At 36.9% G+C, this 20014-nt stretch overlaps 1 protein-coding gene across 2 annotated transcripts; it reads right to left on the bottom strand.

Annotated features, from left to right (window-relative positions):
- Positions 1-894: 894 nt before the first annotated feature.
- On the bottom strand, positions 895-19172 carry LOC306859717 (geranylgeranyl transferase type-2 subunit alpha-like). 2 transcript variants are annotated; one of them, XM_079400924.1, is made up of 17 exons: positions 19081-19172; positions 18339-18362; positions 18151-18261; positions 17962-18086; positions 16847-17034; positions 16509-16757; positions 15195-15278; positions 15016-15098; positions 14841-14936; positions 13501-13606; positions 13365-13416; positions 12536-12624; positions 12329-12417; positions 11931-12047; positions 2726-2839; positions 2558-2645; positions 895-1379 (listed from the first exon to the last, which is right to left on the bottom strand). In XM_079400924.1, the coding sequence occupies exons 2-17, from the start codon at positions 18339-18341 to the stop codon at positions 1231-1233; spliced, it is 1743 nt and encodes a 580-aa protein (XP_079257050.1). In that variant the 5' UTR covers positions 18342-18362; positions 19081-19172; the 3' UTR covers positions 895-1230. The 2 variants fall into 2 exon arrangements, with proteins under 2 accessions (XP_079257050.1, XP_079257051.1); XM_079400925.1 differs by lacking the exons at positions 895-1379; positions 2558-2645; positions 2726-2839 and adding an exon at positions 9456-9581.
- Between the last annotated feature and the right edge of the window lie 842 nt (positions 19173-20014).

Here is a 20014-nt window from a genome sequence, read left to right as displayed (position 1 = left end):
CCACATATTGCTCGGGAGGGTTTCAAGAAAAAGTCTCCTCTTCATCCAAAAACAAACTCCAGTATATTCAGTTATCAGACACGACTGGAACTTCAAATGGGACTGGCTTCTATGGTCAGATGAAACTAAAAATTAGCTTTTTAGCAGCAAACACTCAAGATGGGTTTGGTGAACACAGGGATAAGAAAGTACCCCATGTGTACAATGAAATATACTGCTGTATTTTTAATGTTGGGGGCCGATATTTCTGCTGGAGGTCCTGGACATCTTGTTTAGACACATGACATAATGGATTCTATCAAATACCAACAGATAAAAAATCAACAAGTGACTGACTCTTATAATGACTGAGAAATCTTATAATGGGCCATGTTTGGATCTTCCAACCGGACAATAATCCAAACACAAACCTCAAAAACAACACAAAAATGTATTTACTCCAAACGCCTACCTGAACCCTTACGCTTACAATGGCCAAACACATCAGTCTAGACAAACAATTAAAAGCAGCACAATGGAACACAAAAACACCTTCTGAAAGAAACATGACTAGATCTGATCATAATGAGGCTATGCTTCTTGCCTCATCTACTCCTGCTTACTTGCTAATATTCAGAATATTAATGTGAGCTATATGTCTTTTCAAGATATCATCTCTTTTTTTTATTCTAAGTGATAAATAATGGGTAATCTACTTTTTAGTTTTGAACTTAGATTATATGTATATCTATAATGAGCAAAAACTCAACCTTATAATGCACATACCATTTGGACTGCTTGTAGGAGTTATTTGAACAAACACAACACTTTTCAGCATCTTAATGAATTCTTATAAGACCCCACAGACTAACAGTACAGTAGAAGGTCCCATGGAAAGCAGTTAGACACAGACATGGGGAAGAAGCATGTTTCTTTATTGGCATGGAGACTCATACCTGCAGCTTTCACACCGCAAATGCTTGAGTTTTGCAGAGCTAAAAAGTGTTAAATTCATATAGTACAACAAACTCCTAGCCGGATGTTTGCATCTTCACTGATACATGAGCAGAAAGCAGAAACAAATTCTCTATCAGCATGCAGTGTGCAGTTTGTATAGAGGTCAAACTCTATTTGAAATGTGAACCGTCATTTATCACACAGGCACAGATAAACATACAGACAAGATGCGCGCACACACACACACACACACACACACACACACACACACACACACAGAGAGAGAGAGAGACATCAAAGGGCCAGAGCAGTAACCAGTGGCAAGAGCTGGTTCAGTTCAGACTCTATGTTGGCGGTTTTGTGGACGGGGTTTCCACGCAGGTCCAGTCTGGTCAGTTTGGTGCAGGACGCCAATGATTCAAGATCAGATAGCTTACAGATTTCTAAAAGATGCGTTAAGAAAATATTATTTTTAATGGTTCAGTCAAAGTACAACACTAACAATCAGACAAGACATACTGAGATACAAGTGCATTACAGATTCTGATAAGAGACATAAAAATATATTATGCACACTTCTGTTTAAAAATTTGAGGTTGCAAGATTTTTTCTATGTTTTTGAAATCTGCTCAGTAAGGTTGCATTTATATGATCAAAAATACAGTAAAAACACTAATACTGTGAAATACAGTTTACAATAACTATACATTTTATTTGAATATATAGTCAAATGTAATTTATTCCTGTGATCAAAGCTGAATTTTCAGCATATTTACTCCAGTCTTCAGTGGCACATGATCCTTCAGAAATCACTCTAATATGCTGCTCAAGAAACATTTCTGATTATTAGCAATGTTAAAAACAGTTGTGCTGTTTCATATTTTTGTGGATACTTCAAAATGAAGCTTGTAATTGTGAAAAGAAATCCTTTATCTCTACTTTTACTTTTGATCAATTTAATCAATCTCATCTTAAAATATTTATTTCAAAAACAACTATTTATTATGAGAAATATAATAATATACAGTATTTTTGTGGAAACATTGTTTTTAGTATTTTTTGATGGATATAAAGTTCAAAAGAGCAGCATTTATTTGAAATTGAAGCCTTTTGAAACATAAATGTACTCTTACTTTTGCTCATCTTAATGCATCTTTGCAAAAAAAAAAATGCTGTATTTCAAAAACAACTATATATTATTCTGGAAAAGACCCTTGAAATAAAATGCTTTCTAGAGTATGAAAGAGGAGATTGGTCATCATCAGAGTGAATTCAGAGAACATTAAAGCCATTCCTCATGAAATAGACATGGGAACTTGGGGTAACTTCTTATGCTGCCTTTTCAGATTTGTTGACCCTCCATAATCTGTAGCTGTTTATATAAAACCCAAATACTATCTAAAACACAGAAGAGAGACATAGACATTGCCAGACTGAATCTAGAGAACATCAAAGCATTCCTGTCTGAAATAAATGGGTGTAACAGAATTTGGCCCTGCTACATGTCTATATCGGTTTATTAATGAAGAATACTGAATCCTTGAAACAAGGCCAAACCAGGCACCGGCACCAGAAAAGAGGTTTCTTATAAAACATTAGGATTTTTTGGAGAAAAGGATACGGTTGTTCCTCAGGGAAACTTCCTCTAGTTTAGGCAGATGATACAGTCCTTCCAGACTTTCAATAGCATTATCATCGGCCTCCAGAACCTGTGTGTGCAGAACAGTGTGATCCCTCAAAAGAAAGACTGAGTGACAGTTGAGAAGGGAAGGGAAGGGAATCAATTCACCTCAAGGCATTGAAGCATGGCAAACTGAGGCGGCAGCCGCAGCAGCTGATTGGAGGAGAGGTTAATGTGAGTCACCAACAGAAGCTGATCAAGGTGACACAGGGTCGTCAGGTTCTGTGTTAGGAGTGAGAGAAAGACAAAGAAAGAAGTTAATCTTTTGTAACATTGACTGAAAACAATGGAAGATTTTCTGGAGAAGGATGAGGCCACCACACTTCCAAAAACCTCAAGAGAAACTGACTAAAAACGGAGTAAGAAAACAAGTAAAGCAAGGATGAGGGATTGGTGTAATACGGGGTTATAAAGATTGCAAAATGAATTCCTATTGTCATCTTTGAAGTTTGATAAGCAGGGTGTAACTGCTGTTGTCACTACACTGATAGAAACAAGGGAGAGATGTGTGTTTATACACTGACTACATCCAGTACACCAGCATGGGTGTTTCTATATAGTATTATATTGACCTTAAATCTATTTTCTAAATCCTTTAATAGGCACACCCAGAAAGAAAGATGCATTAATTATTTGTGGGGTAACCCGCAATTGACGTAACCGGTGATGCGGCTTAACACTGGTATCGCCGCCAACACCGTCTACCTCAGCAAGCCTATTGCTGACCATGTCCATGTCCCTTTATGACTACAGTGTACCCATCTTCTGATGGCTACTTCCAGCAGGATAATGCACCATGTCACAAAGCTCAAATCATCTCAGACTGGTTTCTTGAACATGACAATGAGTTCACTTTACTCAAATGGCCTCCACAGTCACCAGATCTCAATCCAATAGAGCACCTTTGGGATGTGGTGGAACGGGAGATTCGCATCATGGATGTGCAGCCGACAAATCTGCAGCAACTGTGTGATGCTATCATGTCAATATGGACCAAAATCTCTGAGGAATGTTTCCAACACCTTGTTGAATCTATGCCACGAAGAATTAAGGCAGTTCTGAAGGCAAAAGTGGGTCCAACCCGGTACTAGCAAGGTGTACCTAATAAAGTGGCCAGTGAGAGTATGTGTGTGTATAATATATATATATATATATATATATACAAAAAAAATGAATGGTACATTTTATATATATATATATATATATATATATATATATATATATATACATATATACATATACATACATATACATACATACAGGTGCTGGTTATAAAATTAGAATATCATGAAAAAGTTGATTTATTTCAGTAATGCCATTCAAAAAGTGAAACTTGTGTATTAGATTCATTCATTACACACAGACTGACATATTTCAAATGTTTATTTCCTTTAATTTTGATTATTATAACTGACAACTAATCAAAATCCCAAATTCAGTATCTCAGAAATTTAAAATATCAATTAAGACCAATGCAAACAAAATGATTTTTAGAAATGTTGGCCAACTGAAAAGTATGAACATGAAAAGTATGAGCATGTACAGCACTCAATATTTATTTGGGGCTCCTTTGGCCTGGATTACTGCGGCAATGCGATCAGTCTGTGGCACTGCTCAGGTGTTATGAGAGCCCATGTTGCTCTGATAGTGGCCTTCAGCTCTTCTGAATTGTTGGGTCTGGCATATTGCATCTTCCTCTTCACAATGCCCCATAGGTTTTCTATGGGGTTAAGGTCAGGCGAGTTTGCTGGCCAATCAAGAACAGGGATACCATGGTCCTTAAACCAGGTACTGGTAGCTTTGGCAGTGTGTGCAGGTGCCAAGTCCTGTTGGAAAATGAAATCTGCACCTACATAAAGTTGGTCAGCAGCAGGAAGCATGAAGTGCTCTAAAACTTCCTGGTAGACGGCTGCGTTGACCTTGGACCTCAGAAAACACAATGGACCAACACCAGCAGATGACATGGCACCCCAAACCATCAATGACTGTGGAAACTTTACACTGGACCTCAAGCAACGTGGATTATGTGCCTCTCCTCTCTTCCTCCAGACTCTGGGACTTTGATTTCCAAAGGAAATGCCAAATTTACTTTCATCAGAGAACATAACTTTGGACCACTCAGCAGCAGTCCAGTCAAGACACTTCTGACGCTGTCTCTTGTTCAAGAGTGGCTTGACACGAGGAATGCGACAGCTGAAACCCATGTCTTGCATACATCTGTGTGTGGTGCTTCTTGAAGCACTGACTCCGGCTGCAGTCCACTCTTTGTGAATCTCCCCCACATTTTTGAATGGGTTTTGTTTCACAATCCTCTCCAGGGTGCGGTTATCCCTATTGCTTGTACACTTTTTTTCTACCACATCTTGTCCTTCCCTTCGCCTCTCTATTAATGTGCTTGGACACAGAGCTCTGTGAACAGCCAGCCTCTTTAGCAATGACCTTTTGTGTCTTGCCCTCCTTGTGCAAGGTGTCAATGGTCGTCTTTTGGACAACTGTCAAGTCAGCAGTCTTCCCCATGATTGTGTAGCCTACAGAACTAGACTGAGAGACCATTTAAAGGCTTTTGCAGGTGTTTTGAGTTAATTAGCTGATTAGAGTGTGACACCAGGTGTTTTCAATATTGAACATTTTCACAATATTCTAATTTTCTGGGATATTGAATTTGGGACTTTCATTAGTTGTCAGTTATAATAATCAAAATTAAAGGAAATAAACATTTGAAATATATCAGTCTGTGTGTAAAGAATGAATCTAATATACAAGTTTCACTTTTTGAATGGTATTACTGAAATAAATAAACTTTTTCATGATATTCTAATTTCATGACCAGCACCTGTATGTATGTATGTATGTATGTATGTATGTGTAATATATATATATATATATATATATATATATATACATAAAACAAATTAATGGTACATTTTATATATGTATACACATACACACACATATATATAACTTTGTAAAGTATGCTTGTGAAAAGATTCACATAAATGATTCACATCCTTTCACAGATTTCATTGCTACAGTCTACATTTCACAACTACAGTCTACTGTGATAACTAGTTATTTTTGTGCTTAACATTTAATACTCCAATGGTTATGATGACTAAATGAGTGGAGTACAAATTTTTTTTTAGCAGGATTTCACATTTAAAACATGCTCTATTAAATAACTGAAATCCCCATCAAAGATTTTGAGAGTCAAACAGCTATTATCTCTCACGTGCCAATGCTTGAGAAAGACTACTGTACATTAATCATGTTTCTGTCATCAGTTTCTTCACACGGATGAGCATTACACAAGTACAGGAAGACATTACCTTTTTAAAACATCCTGATGATGTCTGAGAAAATCTGCAATACGTTTAGACATTTAGGTTGGAGTTACAAACCCGATTCCAAAAAAGTTGGGACACTGTACAAATTGTGAATAAAAACAGAATGCAATGATGTGGAAGTTTCAAATTTCAATATTTTATTCAGAATACAACATAGATGACATATCAAATGTTTAAACTGAGAAAATGTATCATTTTAAGGGAAAAATAAGTTTATTTTAAATTTCATGGCATCAACACATCTCAAAAAAGTTGGGACAAGGCCATGTTTACCACTGTGTGGCATCCCCTCTTCTTTTTATAACAGTCTGCAAACGTCTGGGGACTGAGGAGACAAGTTGCTCAAGTTTAGGAATAGGAATGTTGTCCCATTCTTGTCTAATACAGGCTTCTAGTTGCTCAACTGTCTTGGGTCTTCTTTGTCGCATCTTCCTCTTTATGATGCGCCAAATGTTTTCTATGGGTGAAAGATCTGGACTGCAGGCTGGCCATTTCAGTACCCGGATCCTCCTTCTACGCAGCCATGATGTTGTAATTGATGCAGTATGTGGTCTGGCATTGTCATGTTGGAAAATGCAAGGTCTTCCCTGAAAGAGACAACGTCTGGATGGGAGCATATGTTGTTCTAGAACTTGGATATACGTTTCAGCATTGATGGTGCCTTTCCAGATGTGTAAGCTGCCCATGCCACACGCACTCATGCAACCCCATACCATCAGAGATGCAGGCTTCTGAACTGAGCGCTGATAACAACTTGGGTTGTCCTTGTCCTCTTTAGTCCGGATGACATGGCGTCCCAATTTTCCAAAAATAACTTCAAATTTTGATTCGTCTGACCACAGAACAGTTTTCCACTTTGCCACAGTCCATTTTAAATAAGCCTTGGCCCAGAGAAAACGCCTGCGCTTCTGGATCATGTTTAGATATGGCTTCTTTTTTGACCTATAGAGTTTTAGTCGACAACGGCGAATGGCACGGTGGATTGTGTTCACTGACAATGTTTTCTGGAAGTATTCCTGAGCCCATGTTGTGATTTCCATTACAGTAGCATTCCTGTATGTGATGCAGTGCCGTCTAAGGGCCCGAAGATCACGGGCATACAGTATGGTTTTCCGGCCTTGACCCTTACGCACAGAGATTGTTCCAGATTCTCTGAATCTTTGGATGATATTATGCACTGTAGATGATGATAACTTCAAACTCTTTGGAATTTTTCTCTGAGAAACTCCTTTCTGATATTGCTCCACTATTTTTCGCCGCAGCATTGGGGGAATTGGTGATCCTCTTGCCATCTTGACTTCTGAGAGACACTGCCACTCTGAGAGGCTCTTTTTATATCCAATCATGTTGCCAATTGACCTAATAAGTTGCAAATTGGTCCTCCAGCTGTTCCTTATATGTACATTTAACTTTTCCGGCCTCTTATTGCTACCTGTCCCAACTTTTTTGGAATGTGTAGCTCTCATGAAATCCAAAATGAGCCAATATTTGGCATGACATTTCAAAATGTCTCACTTTCAACATTTGATATGTTATCTATATTCTATTGTGAATAAAATATAAGTTTATGAGATTTGTAAATTATTGCATTCCTTTTTTATTCGTAATTTGTACAGTGTCCCAACTTTTTTGGAATCGGGTTTGTATTTTAATTTAATAAATACAATGTCAGATTTTTAAAATTTTAGTTCAATTCATACATATTAACTAGATAAGGCAAGATTATTGGCGTAAACTAAATATTACACTGCATGTACGTATGCATTTTATATACATGACTTTTAATAAACTGAAATAGACTAAAATTATTGAAAAAAAGTGGTTACAGAACTAACTAAAATAAAAATATTTATTGTTAGTTACCATTGGTATAAAGATGACTATACAAAAGGCAACATTTTGAGCAATGTTGCCATCAATGGGCAACGAGGTGAGACACGGGGCTCACGACAGTAACCAGATATATTTTTTTTGCCCATTCTCAATGAGAAACATTTCTTAAAAAAGCTTCCCCAAGTTTCATCACCTTAAGATTTGAAACTAGATGCCTCTGTGGAAGAGACACTACTGACATTGTTCACAGTAAGACCACTAACATGCATTAAGAAAATAAACTTTTTATTTTTAAAAATTATTTATAAACAATTTTATTTCATGCTGACTTTAAAGCTAGAGATGTAATGATTTACGATACATTTTTTATTTTTAACAAAATGAGATTTAAGACAAATTATAAATAAAAAAAAGTGTCCTTTTATTATTTCTCAGACAACATGTTGCACATTTCTTTGCGAAATTGAAATAGGTCAAATAACAAAACTAAACTGAAATTGTATAACAAATCCCAAATCAAATAAAAAAAATCTCTTCATATAAACAAACTAAGGCTTTGCCTGTGCCCTTTACATTTAAAATTAGAGGTAACAACTGTATTGCAATCACGATCCAAACAATGCATGAGCAATTTTTGATTTTTGTATTGATTGTAAAATAGTTAAATTAGATGGTATAATTTTGAAATTTGAAGCAAAAACAGAACTTTAGACGTTGGTTTCTGAAACTATACTACATAAAACATCTGAACAAAACAAAAACAGCAGACGGGCTGAATGAAAATGCAAATCCACTCATTGGCAGCAGGTGGCACTTATAGAACAGCAGCGATACAGCATTTTGTTGTTGTTGTTGTTGTTGTTTACCCACTGTAAACAAAGCAGCGCTGCTTATAAATGCTACTTTAAAGGTGACCTACTATGCCCCATTTTACAAGATTTTAAATGAATCTCTGAAGTCCCCAGAGTGTGTATGTGACGTTTCAGAGGAGGGCGGAGCTTCAAGAGCTCATATGGCATAGGCAAGGCAAGGCTATTTATATAACACATTTCATACACAGTGGTAATTCAAAGTGCTTTACATAAAAGAAAATGAAATAGTCATTAAAAATAATAATCACAGCAGTAAAAACAAGGAATTTTAAACTGATATAGAAATTGATTTAAAATGAATTTAAGACAGTTTAGAATAGAAAATGAAAATACAATGCAGTCGGTTCGGACGTAGCACAGAGCTCATTCAACAAATGCACAGCTAAACAGATGAGTTTTGAGTCTGGATTATTGCCATTAATTCGTCCTTGCCTGCTTATATGTTAAATATGCTATTCTCTAAAAATCTCTATGCTATTCTCTAAAAATGCCCCATGATATTACATAAATTTTTAACCTAAGAATCATTACAATGTATTGCTTTTAATATTTTTTTTTTACTCACCATTAACTATTAATGTGAACTGTGATGTTGTGCCTTGGATTTCAGAATTGTTGTCAAGTCAGGAGTAAGTCGTGTAGTAGAGATACGAAGCAGATCACAGAGATGGCTGTCAGTCAGACTGGCTCGCAGTGGACTCTTGTTCAGCGTCATCAGCGAAAATGTTTGCTCACATATGTATGTGGAGCCAAACTGACTCATCATCCTTGCTGCGTGATGTTTGATTACGGGGAATCTGGAGGTTTCCAAACTCTTGTAAAACTCGGACAGGGGAAGAAGCTGGTGGCGGCTGCAAAGAGAACCATCGCACTGAACTTCTATGAGTTCCAGCTGCACATTCTCTTGTACTTCTTCTACATTAATAGAGAAAGGGGTTGAGAACAGTTTGATGTCGTTATCAATAGCGGAAAAGTCTTGAATTCTGTGATTAGGGATGCGAGCACTGTTGTACTCTTAAGGCTCTTCATATCAAGGAGCTCTTCTGAAATGCAAAAATCACTGTCCACACCTCGCAAAAAAATCAACAGCTGTGCAGTATCTGTGGAATCAGTGCTGTCATCGCACGCAATTGAATAAAAATCAAACGTGGGTACTTTGTCACTTGTTCTTTTAGATTTACCGACAAGTCCTCAATTCTCCGTCCGATATTTTTAAAATCTTGCATCTTTTCTGGGCAAATTATAGTGGCAACTTTCATCAGACACTCCTTTATAAGTTCACCTTCAGTGAAGGGTTTTACGTGTCGCGCCATTAGGTGAGCTACCTCATAACTAGCTAATCTAGAATTTTCCTGTGCTTTATTAGCACGAAAAAATGGTTGTTGTTGAGCTAACAAGGCAGCTGACAATTGTTTCACCTTTTGATCTCGCTCGGCACCAGTGTAAGATTTGAAAGACTGATGTTTTGTTTCATAATGTCTTTAAATATTATATTCCTTCATCACCGCAACGGACTCCTGGCATATTAAACGGACACAATTCCCGCTCACCTCCGTGAAAAAATATTCAGTTCCCCATCTTGTCTGAAATCTCCTGCATTCACTTTCGATTTTCCTGTTTCTTTGTTGCGCCATGACTTAGCAAAATGTGATGAACAATAATTTGTTGTTTTTTAGCCCCTTATTTTGAACGTAGGCCTACGTCTGACAAACTGCATTGGCTGCATGAGATAACGACACCTGATGGTTATTTAGTGAATTTCATCTATTTTTCCCTATAAAGGGCCAGATTCGTTTTATTTTTAAAATCGCTCGCGGGCCGCCACAGGAACGATCGCGGGCCGTAGTTTGGACACCCCTGTTTTAGCACATCTGATCTCTTCTGGAAGCTGGTTCCAACTGCAAGCAGCATAACAACTAAAAGGGACTCCTCTTGTTTGTGTGAACCCTTGGTATTTCTAATTGACTCGATCCTAATGATCTGAGTGGTCTATTTATATTCAGTGAGCATATCAGCAATGTATTTAGGTCCTAGGCCATTGAGTGACTTATAAACAAGTAAAAGTACTTTAAAATCAATCCTAAATGTAACTGTAATTCTTGCAATGTTTTTGAGATGATAGTATGCTGATTTAGTTACTGCTTTGACATGACTACTGAAACTAAGGTCTGTCTCCAGAATCACCCCAAGATTTTTAGTTGTTTGACCCCTGGGGTCAAGGTATGCATTCACCTTGAGAACTTCATTTTTGTTTCCAAATGCAATGACTTCAGTTTTCTCCTTGTTTAACTGAAGAAAGTTTTGGCACATCCAACTGTTAATTTCATCAATGCATTGGCACCGAACCCCCAACTAGTGGCATTAACAAATAATCTCACGCACTGAAAATGTCACTCTCAAGTGGTCGACTTCACATTGCTTTCACTTCAGTCATGATATTGAGGGTGGAGAGAGTGTTGGTTATTCACTCCCCTACCTACAATCCTTGCCGGACCTGAGACTCGAACCCACGACCTTCGGGTCTAACTCTCTATCCACTAGGCCACGACTTCCATTAAACTATGGAACGGCTTCAGAACACTTGGAATATAGTGCACAGAAGCTTTGTGGTGCTTTATAATGTTTTTTTTGCCTTTCATGGGGCTTATCAACACAATAGTATAAGCAGATTATCGGATTTGGATCCGTCACATCTGACCGATACCCGATCCGGCAGAAAATACAAGTATCAGAGCCGATACCGATACTAAGTATCGGATCGGTGCATCCCTACTTGTAATGCCTCTTTGGCACTGACTTTGTTTCTCCAGCAGCTACAGCAGGAAAACAGTAATGGCGTTATGCTGCATCTCACTCAGGGCTGTGTTAATGCTAACAGGGCAGAGACTTTCACAAATGGACAGGACTTTTTCCCTACGATGACGTATACATAGGGAGATTCTGAAATCGCTTGTTCAGAGACTGTTTATGATTTATTGGGATCATAAAAAAAAATGAGTGGGTGGATTTTTACCATTATAGGCTGGTGGTTTTCACTGCAGCCACACAACTGTGTCCAAACACCTTATAAAAGTGGTTTTTGCATAATAAGTCTCCTTTAATATGCATAAGGAGGCAAGATGGAAAGAAAATACCATCTAAACTTTTCTAAAACAGTCAGTTCAACTTCATGTAAACTGTATATAGCGATTTGTTTAACATCTCAACTGAAAAAAATACAAATTAAATTCTAAAAATTGTCAGACCAGAATTGGGCTCTCTTACCTTATTTGACAAGCTAAACACTCGCACCTCCGCATACTCCATTTTCAGAATGGTGTTTTCAATCAGAAACTTGCTGCACAGGTCACTGTAGTAGGTAGAGCGCATCGGGTCCACTTCCTGTGAAAGAGAGAGAAAAAAAACAATTAAACTGCCTTCTTTTAAGTGGTGTTTACAAAGCCAAAAATCACTGTTACTATATAGCTCATACTGAGGACTTAGTGTTACTTTAATGTGTAATTCATCACAGACATGGATGACACATTATTAGAGTCCTGAAATTTTAAAAGGCATTTCTTATTTCCAGAACCCTAATACTGACTTTTATTATGTATATGTTCTGATTATTTCCTGCTGCCAGAGCATCTTTTATTGTTGAGGTTGTGATGGTATTTTCTCACTTTGAGGGTTTGAAAATGTGCCAGTGTCTCTTTCTCATGGCCTAGAGGATCCAGAGCTCTCATGAGGAGTATGATTGTCAGCAGACACCCTGAAACACACACACACACAGACTTACAATAGTTTGTTTTGAAACAATAAAGCAGGAAATATAAATGCAATGTGAAGTATGCATGTACAAAACACACACCCAAATAAAACACACTTACATTTGTTCTGCGGTTCGAGCTCCAGCAGCTGATTACAGGACTGAAGCTCTGCCTGTAACACTGAACTTTTCTCAACCGACAACTCACTCCTGCCACAAACACACACACAAGCAACTGAAGTTCTGGTAATAAATTAGTCAACACAATCAAACATTAGTAAGACATTACTCTCCTCATCACAAGACCTCTTTGACACATAAAACAATTGTGTTGCAGATAAGAGGCATTAATCTGAGGTGATTATTTTACTTGATGTCAGCGACAGTTAAAGTGTAATATACACACTTTAAGAAGTCAATTACTCACAAAGTGATAACTTGGATACTGTATGTACAAAGTGTATGATGTGTATATATATATATAATAAATTATTTTTGATTAAATGCCGCTATCAATGCTGAAAACAGTTGTGCTGCTTCATATTTTTGTGGGAAACATGATACATTTTTCAGGATTCTTCAAAAGAAAGTTCAAAAAGCTTATATGCTTATATATATATATGAAAGAAATCTTTTGTAGCATCATAAATGTCTCTGCTGTCAAAAAAAAAGTCTTGTTTGATCAATTTATTGCATCTTTGCTAAATAAAAGTTCCCAAATTTTAAAATGGTAGTGTATTAATTAGGCTAAGATTGATGGACGTGTGAGTTGCCAGTAAAAATGGCTTAATCCAATAGTTTATTGCATATGCACAGTGTTAATCTTACGAATCAAGCTCATCTTCAAATTTTAGAGAAGGATGGTTTAGTTATTGTGCCAAAAAAGTAAAAAATAAAAACATTTATCATCGTCTCTTAACATGAACACACATACAGATACACAGCAGTACCTGAAAAGCTCCTGATCGGTGGCAGTATCTCTGCACCAGCTTTCAGCAGAACCTAAAACATGACAGAGATGTTTACACTTGCTCTCTCTGCCCATCTTCATCCGCCTCCATTCAATAAATACAAAATCCTCCTCACCCGTGTAGAGAGCACAGTCTCTGTGTGTGTGTTTCTCTGGCCAGTGGACGGTCAGGTTGTGTTCATTACTTAAGTCACTGATGGAGCCGGGGGGAAGATCACACAGCTGACAGAGACAGTTAAAGATGTGTGTGAGAGAATAAATACAACTATAGATCAAGTGTTTTAAAAAGAAAGGAAGAGCTCATTATATGGATGAGAGCATGCAGAACATTCTGCTAAATGTCTCCTTTTGTGTCTCATGGAGGTAAGTCACACAGGTTTAAAGGAATAGTTTCTCCAAAAATTCACATTTGCTGAACATTTACTCACCCTCAGATCATCCATGAGTTTGTTTCTTCATATGATCAGATTTGGAGAAATGTAGCATTGCATCACTTGCTCATCCTCTGCTGTGAATGGGTGCCGTCAGAATGAGAGTCCAAACAGCTGATAAAAACATCACAATAATCCACACCACTCCAGTCCATCAGTTAATGTCTTGTGAAAGCTGCAAGTTTGTAAGAAACAAATCCATCATTAAGATGGTAACAAAGTCCCACATCAAGTTTTTAACTTCAAACTGGCTCAAATATGGCTCTTATATATATAATATATTGCTTTCTCCAGTGAAGTCAACTAATTTGAATCAGGAGCAAAATATGCACAGATCAAGCATGGGAAAACAGTCCTAAACAAACATCAGGACAACGGGACATTTTTAACTGGAGGAAGCGTTATTATGGATTCATTTTTTTGGCCAGAAACTATGGTTTAAATTTAAAAGATGAATTTGTTTCTTACAAACATGCAGATTTTGGCTTCTGACATTAACTGATGGACTGGAGTGGTGTGGATTATTGTGATGTTTTTATCAGCTGTTTGGACTCCCATTCTGACGGCACCCATTCACTGCAGAGCAGGGCTGTATAACTTTGGTCCTGGAGGGGCCTGCAGAGTTTAGCTCCAACCCTAATCAAACACACCTTCCTTTAACTTTCTAGTGATCTTAAAGACATTGATTAGCTTCTTCAGGTGTGTTTGATTAGGGTTGGAGCTAAACTCTACAGGACACCGGCCCTCCAGGACCGAAGATGCCCAGCCCTGCTGTAGAGGATCCATTGGTGGGTAAGTGATGTAATGCTACATTTCTCTCAATCCGTTCCCATTAACAAACATTTACATCTTTGATGGCCTGAGGGTGAGTAATTATATTTTTCTGGGGGGGGGGGACTATTCCTTTAAAAATAAATACTGGTCAGTAGATGATAAAAAAAAAAAAAAAAAAAAAGGACATTTTTGGTAACTTTCTGTTTAAAATGGAAGTCAAGCTTCCTGAAGAAATTGAACTGCATGGATACCCAGACAGGACTGTGACGGAAACGTGGGGGGGCGCTTCTCCACTCCACCTGCTGAGGCTGCCCATCCAACACCAGCATCAGACCCTCTGACTGAGCCTGAGAGAGAGAGAGAGACACTCATTCAGTCGTAATGAGGTTAAACAGTGCAGCTGAACTTCTCTCAGGATTCACTTACATGAACAGGTTTGGAGAAGGCGACAGACACCCTCTCTTCCTCCCGGCTGACATACACGCAACTGATCATCTCTTCTCGCTCCGCTAAACACAAACACACACACATACAGCAAGGGTGAGCAGGCGTCTTCACAAATACACAGCAATTCTAAACACACACACACACACACACACACACACCTCTGCCCAGCAGCCAGCGGTAGTAGAACCAGGCGCTCTGGTCGTTGGGGTCGGTGAAGAAGGCATTATGTGCCAGCTCATATTCTAGAGAAAAAAAGTCAGAAATTTACCACATGGTTCACTGAAATTATTCTGAATGGTAAACTGAGAGGCAACCTAAGGTCAAATATTTCTGTTAATACCACAGCATACTTAGACACTTGATTGTGATTGTCTGACAGATACTCTGAAGGGCTGATTATTTTTCTAACAGCAAAGATAGAAGCAGGTCCAGGTCTTGCCCACATTACCATGTTACCATAGCCTTTAACAGCAAAAGAACCACAAAAACACAAAGACATGTGTGAAGAAAAAACTAAAAAAAGACCTGTTTAATTATTGTCTTACAGGGTCTAAATAAAAGTCGGTCTCACACGGTCTCCTCACATAATAAAAATTAATTGAACTCAAAGCAATATTTAATTTAATAATATAATGAGTCATAATGGCATAATGAGATTATTATCTCTATAATAAACAATTACATAATCACCAAGAACATGTTTTAATTTGACATTACAATTCATTTAAATAACAACAACAACAACAATAATGTTTAAAATGCTTTTTACTGTATGAAAAATGTATGAATTATGCATTTAGTAATTAATTGATTGATGAACTGATTATAGGCCAGATTGAAACTACCATTTAAAAGTTTGGGGTCAGTAAGATTATAATTATTTTTTAAAGAAATGAATTAAATGGCAAGGATGCATTAAACTGATTAATTAATTGACAAAATATATGTATTTCAAATGAATGCTGTTGCTGCTTTCAACACTGATATTAATCAGAAATGTTTCTTGAGCAGCAAATCAGAATGAATTAGACTCATTTTTAAAGGATCATGTGACACTGAAGACTGGAGTAATGATGCTGAAAATTCAGCGTTGCATTACAAAAATACATTTTATTTTACAATATATATAATCAGAAAAATGTAATGGCTATTTTATTTATTAATATTTAATTACATTTTAAATTGTATTAACATTTTACAATATTATTTTATAAAAATAATAAATAAATGCAGTCTTGGTGAGAATAAGAGACTTATTAAAATCTTATCAACACCAAACTTTTGATTTGTACACAGCCTGTACATCATGAGCTCATGTACTACTACTAATTTACTGCATAAATTCAGAAATAAAAAAAGCTGATAGTGTTCTGGACGTGCTGAAATTAAGCAGTGCGGAATATGAGCTAAAGCACGATCTCGAGTGCCTTATTGCTTACATTCCGTATGCTGCTCTAAATGAGTTCATGTACCTTTAAGAAGCTGCTCCTCACAGACTCTGTGCGAGTGAATTTGAGGTGATGCGGTGGGGGAGGGGCTTGTGTTGGGGGCGGAGTCAGGGGCAGGCTGTGGGTGGAGCTGAGGTAGCAGCGTGCTCCTGTAATGCCAGCTGGAGTAGTTGGAGAAATTGGAGCCGATCAGACGATCTGTGAAGTGCAGCTCCTGCTCCACAGAAACACCAGACTCATTTACCACCATGCGCCGGTAATCCCAACAGTGGACTGAGAAAAAAATACACATAAGAAAAACAGAAATATAAAAATCTGAACGACACAAAGTCCATTCTCATATCTATCTTGATCGATCTCACAGTTGCGCTCGTCAAGGCTGAGGCAGCGGTCGCAGAGGCCGAGCTCTCGTGTCCAGTCAGGCTGGGGCAGGCGCGTGTTTACCCAGGTGCGGTGGTGCCAGCAGCCGTAAGATTTGGGGTTGACTTTCAAGCAGGCCTCGATAAAGTGCAGCTCAGACTCATACAGCTTCTGCACCTCGTCCTTCTCTCTAGAGGACGCAGAGAGAAATATATTCTGACTTTTGCTCATATTTGATGAGGGGTTGTCATTTTTTGTTAATGAATACAAATTATTATAAACATTACTGCTATGTCCTGACATTAGGATAAAAAAAATACAAACGTTTTATAAAGATTCATAGCTGTGAAATATTTTATAGAGCAGTCAGAAATATCTAGACCACAAAACGTTTTATATAATCTCTGCATTTAAGCAGAAAAACTCATTTTCAGTAGAAATGCAAAATGGATTCACAATTTAGTATATGTGTAACGAGTAAATATGGCTATGTGCATCATATACAAAATATGGTATAAATCTAGTCACTAATTATATATTATTTTAGCAAAATATGACAAGATTTAGAATAAAATGTCACAGATTTTCAGAAGCCCTGGGCATTTATTTGATTTTGCATTTAATACATGTGTGATTTGCATCATAATATAATATATTAATATAATATAACAAACTAATTTACAGAAGCCCTGGGCTTTCACATCCCATCCATCTTTTTTATCATCAATGTTTTGCCATTTTTACAAAAAAAAAAAAAAAAAAGTACATGTGTGATTTGAAAATTATAAATAAATCTAGGCAACCATATTATACTGCAAATTCTAAAACATTTACTGTAAATGTAATAAATTCAGTAGATGTTGAAAATCAGAAACCATCATGCAGTGTCAATTCATTTATTTTAATGATGGTGGGATATAATATTGAGAAACGAAAATAGAAGTGAGAGAATGAAAGAACTGGCCTCAAAAGATGAAAATGATTCCTCGGTCATCCTAATTTTACTAGATTCACAATAGAGCAAGCCTCTCATACGTTATTTCTTAAACCACAACCTGCAGAAGTTGTAGGTTTGCATTATGGCTTGATGTGTCCCAGACGCGCAGCGGTCTCTTACCGTAACGTCTCCAGGTGTAAGAGCACTTCTCTCCTGTAGTTCCACAGCGTGGCAAAGTCCGGGTTCGAGGACAGGAGCTGCTGAGTCAGCTGCAGAGCCTCCTCGTCCTGTTCCCCAGCACTCCTCTGAGACAGAGAAACTATTACAGACAGCTCCAAACATGACTTCATTCAATACACAACAACAAACCTTTTTCAAGACGGCATCACGAGCAGACACAAACGCTTTCAACTTCTTCTCCCTCTCTTTCCTCTTCTCCTCCTCCTGCTGCGCGGTTGACTTGATCTTCACGCGTCCGTGCTGACAGTAACAGAAAGAGACAGATGCTTAATATACAGAGGCCAAACTAGAAGAAATGCCATAATACTGGGACTCACCATAATTCACCACTTGATGGAGATCTAGAAATAGGAAAACAGTATAGTTTCATTAGTAACAATAAGGTAACAATTATATATATATATATATATATAACCACAAAACCAGTCTGAAGTCGCTGGGGTATATTTGTAGCAATAGCCAAAAATGATTTTTCTTTTATGCCAAAAATCATTAGGATATTAAGTAAAGATCATGTTCAATGAAGATATTTTGTAAATGTCCTACTGTGTATATATCAAAACTTACATTTTTGATTAGTAATATGCATTGCTAAGAACTCCATTTGAACAACTTTAAAGGCGATTTTCTCAATATTTAGATTTTTTTGCACCCTCAGATTCCAGATTTTCAAATAGTTGTATCTCAGCCAGATATTGTCCTCATAACAAACCATACATCAATGGAAATATTATTTATTCAGCTTTCAGGTGATGTAGAAATATCAATTTTGAAATTTTTTGCCTTTTGACTGGTTTTGTGGTCTAGGGCTACAAATACATATTCATATCAAATTCAAGTGTTCCTTCATTGATTCACATTCACTCAGATTTCTATAAGAGCAAAAGAGATAATGAATATCAAACCAGCACACAGTAATATTTAAAACGCAATAACACACGAGTGCATCGGGTCTGAACGCATCTGCAATGTGCCTCACTAAACTGTGCGGGTGGAGTTTCTAAATGAACATTATATCTATTAAACAGCTTTATATGTTAACGAGTGTTTTTGTTTTACCTGTGTCTTTGACTTTAGGATGTGCTGGACGTGTAATAAAGGCAAGCTGTACTACAAACAACTCTTCCGTCGCTTCAGAAACGCGTCATCGCGACGTCCACTCGCCTCTAGTGCAGGACGCAGCTTGTGAATTAATCTGCTACTTCTATTATTACTTCATTTCTGTCTTTTCATTTTAGAATGTAATACATAATTGTAATCATATGGTAAATAAGACTTTGTTTTTAACAACATATTAAAACAAAATAAAAAGATGTTGTAAATATTGCAATGCTTTAATTTAATTATATTTGTGTATTTGGTTTATTCTAATGTATCCCCTGGTTACATTTGTAATTCTTTAAAAGCAATTATAATATTAATAATAATAATAAAAGCTGATTGGCAATTAGTATAAACAATATCTGCCTCTGAAAATATTATATTATACATTTGGTTAACAATAATTCCTATGTTGGCAAAATAATATTATATATACTAATAAATAAATTAAAATGAATAAAATAAAATAAAACACCGAATTTACATTTATTTTAGTACAGATGATTATTCTTGGAAATCTTTTTAAATAAAATAAATACAATTAAAATAAATCATTATACTCTATGTGGCAGAAATGTTTTCTTTATTTTCTAACGCAATCTGCTTGTTCCCACAAATAAAGGTCAGACAGAGCTGTGTAAATGTATGCAGGCTTTGGCCCAGTATGCATTCAGATGCTCAACAGCACATCCATGTTTTCACGCGTTACATTAAGTCCTAAAATAGAGCCGATTTGATAAGATCAGGTTACTCAGCATCACCAGGTCTCAATGTCCTTAAATGTCTCAAAAAAGCTCACTGGACATCAATAAACAGCTGTTAAAAATCAAGGATTTTTACAAGTAACAAAATACAATGCAAATACAAAAAAGTGTTACAGAAAACCCAGTGC

Source organism: Barbus barbus (genome assembly GCF_936440315.1).
Source record: "Barbus barbus genome assembly, chromosome: 40".
Taxonomy (NCBI): Eukaryota; Metazoa; Chordata; class Actinopteri; order Cypriniformes; family Cyprinidae; genus Barbus; species Barbus barbus.
This window is presented reverse-complemented; position numbering and strand designations above follow the sequence as displayed.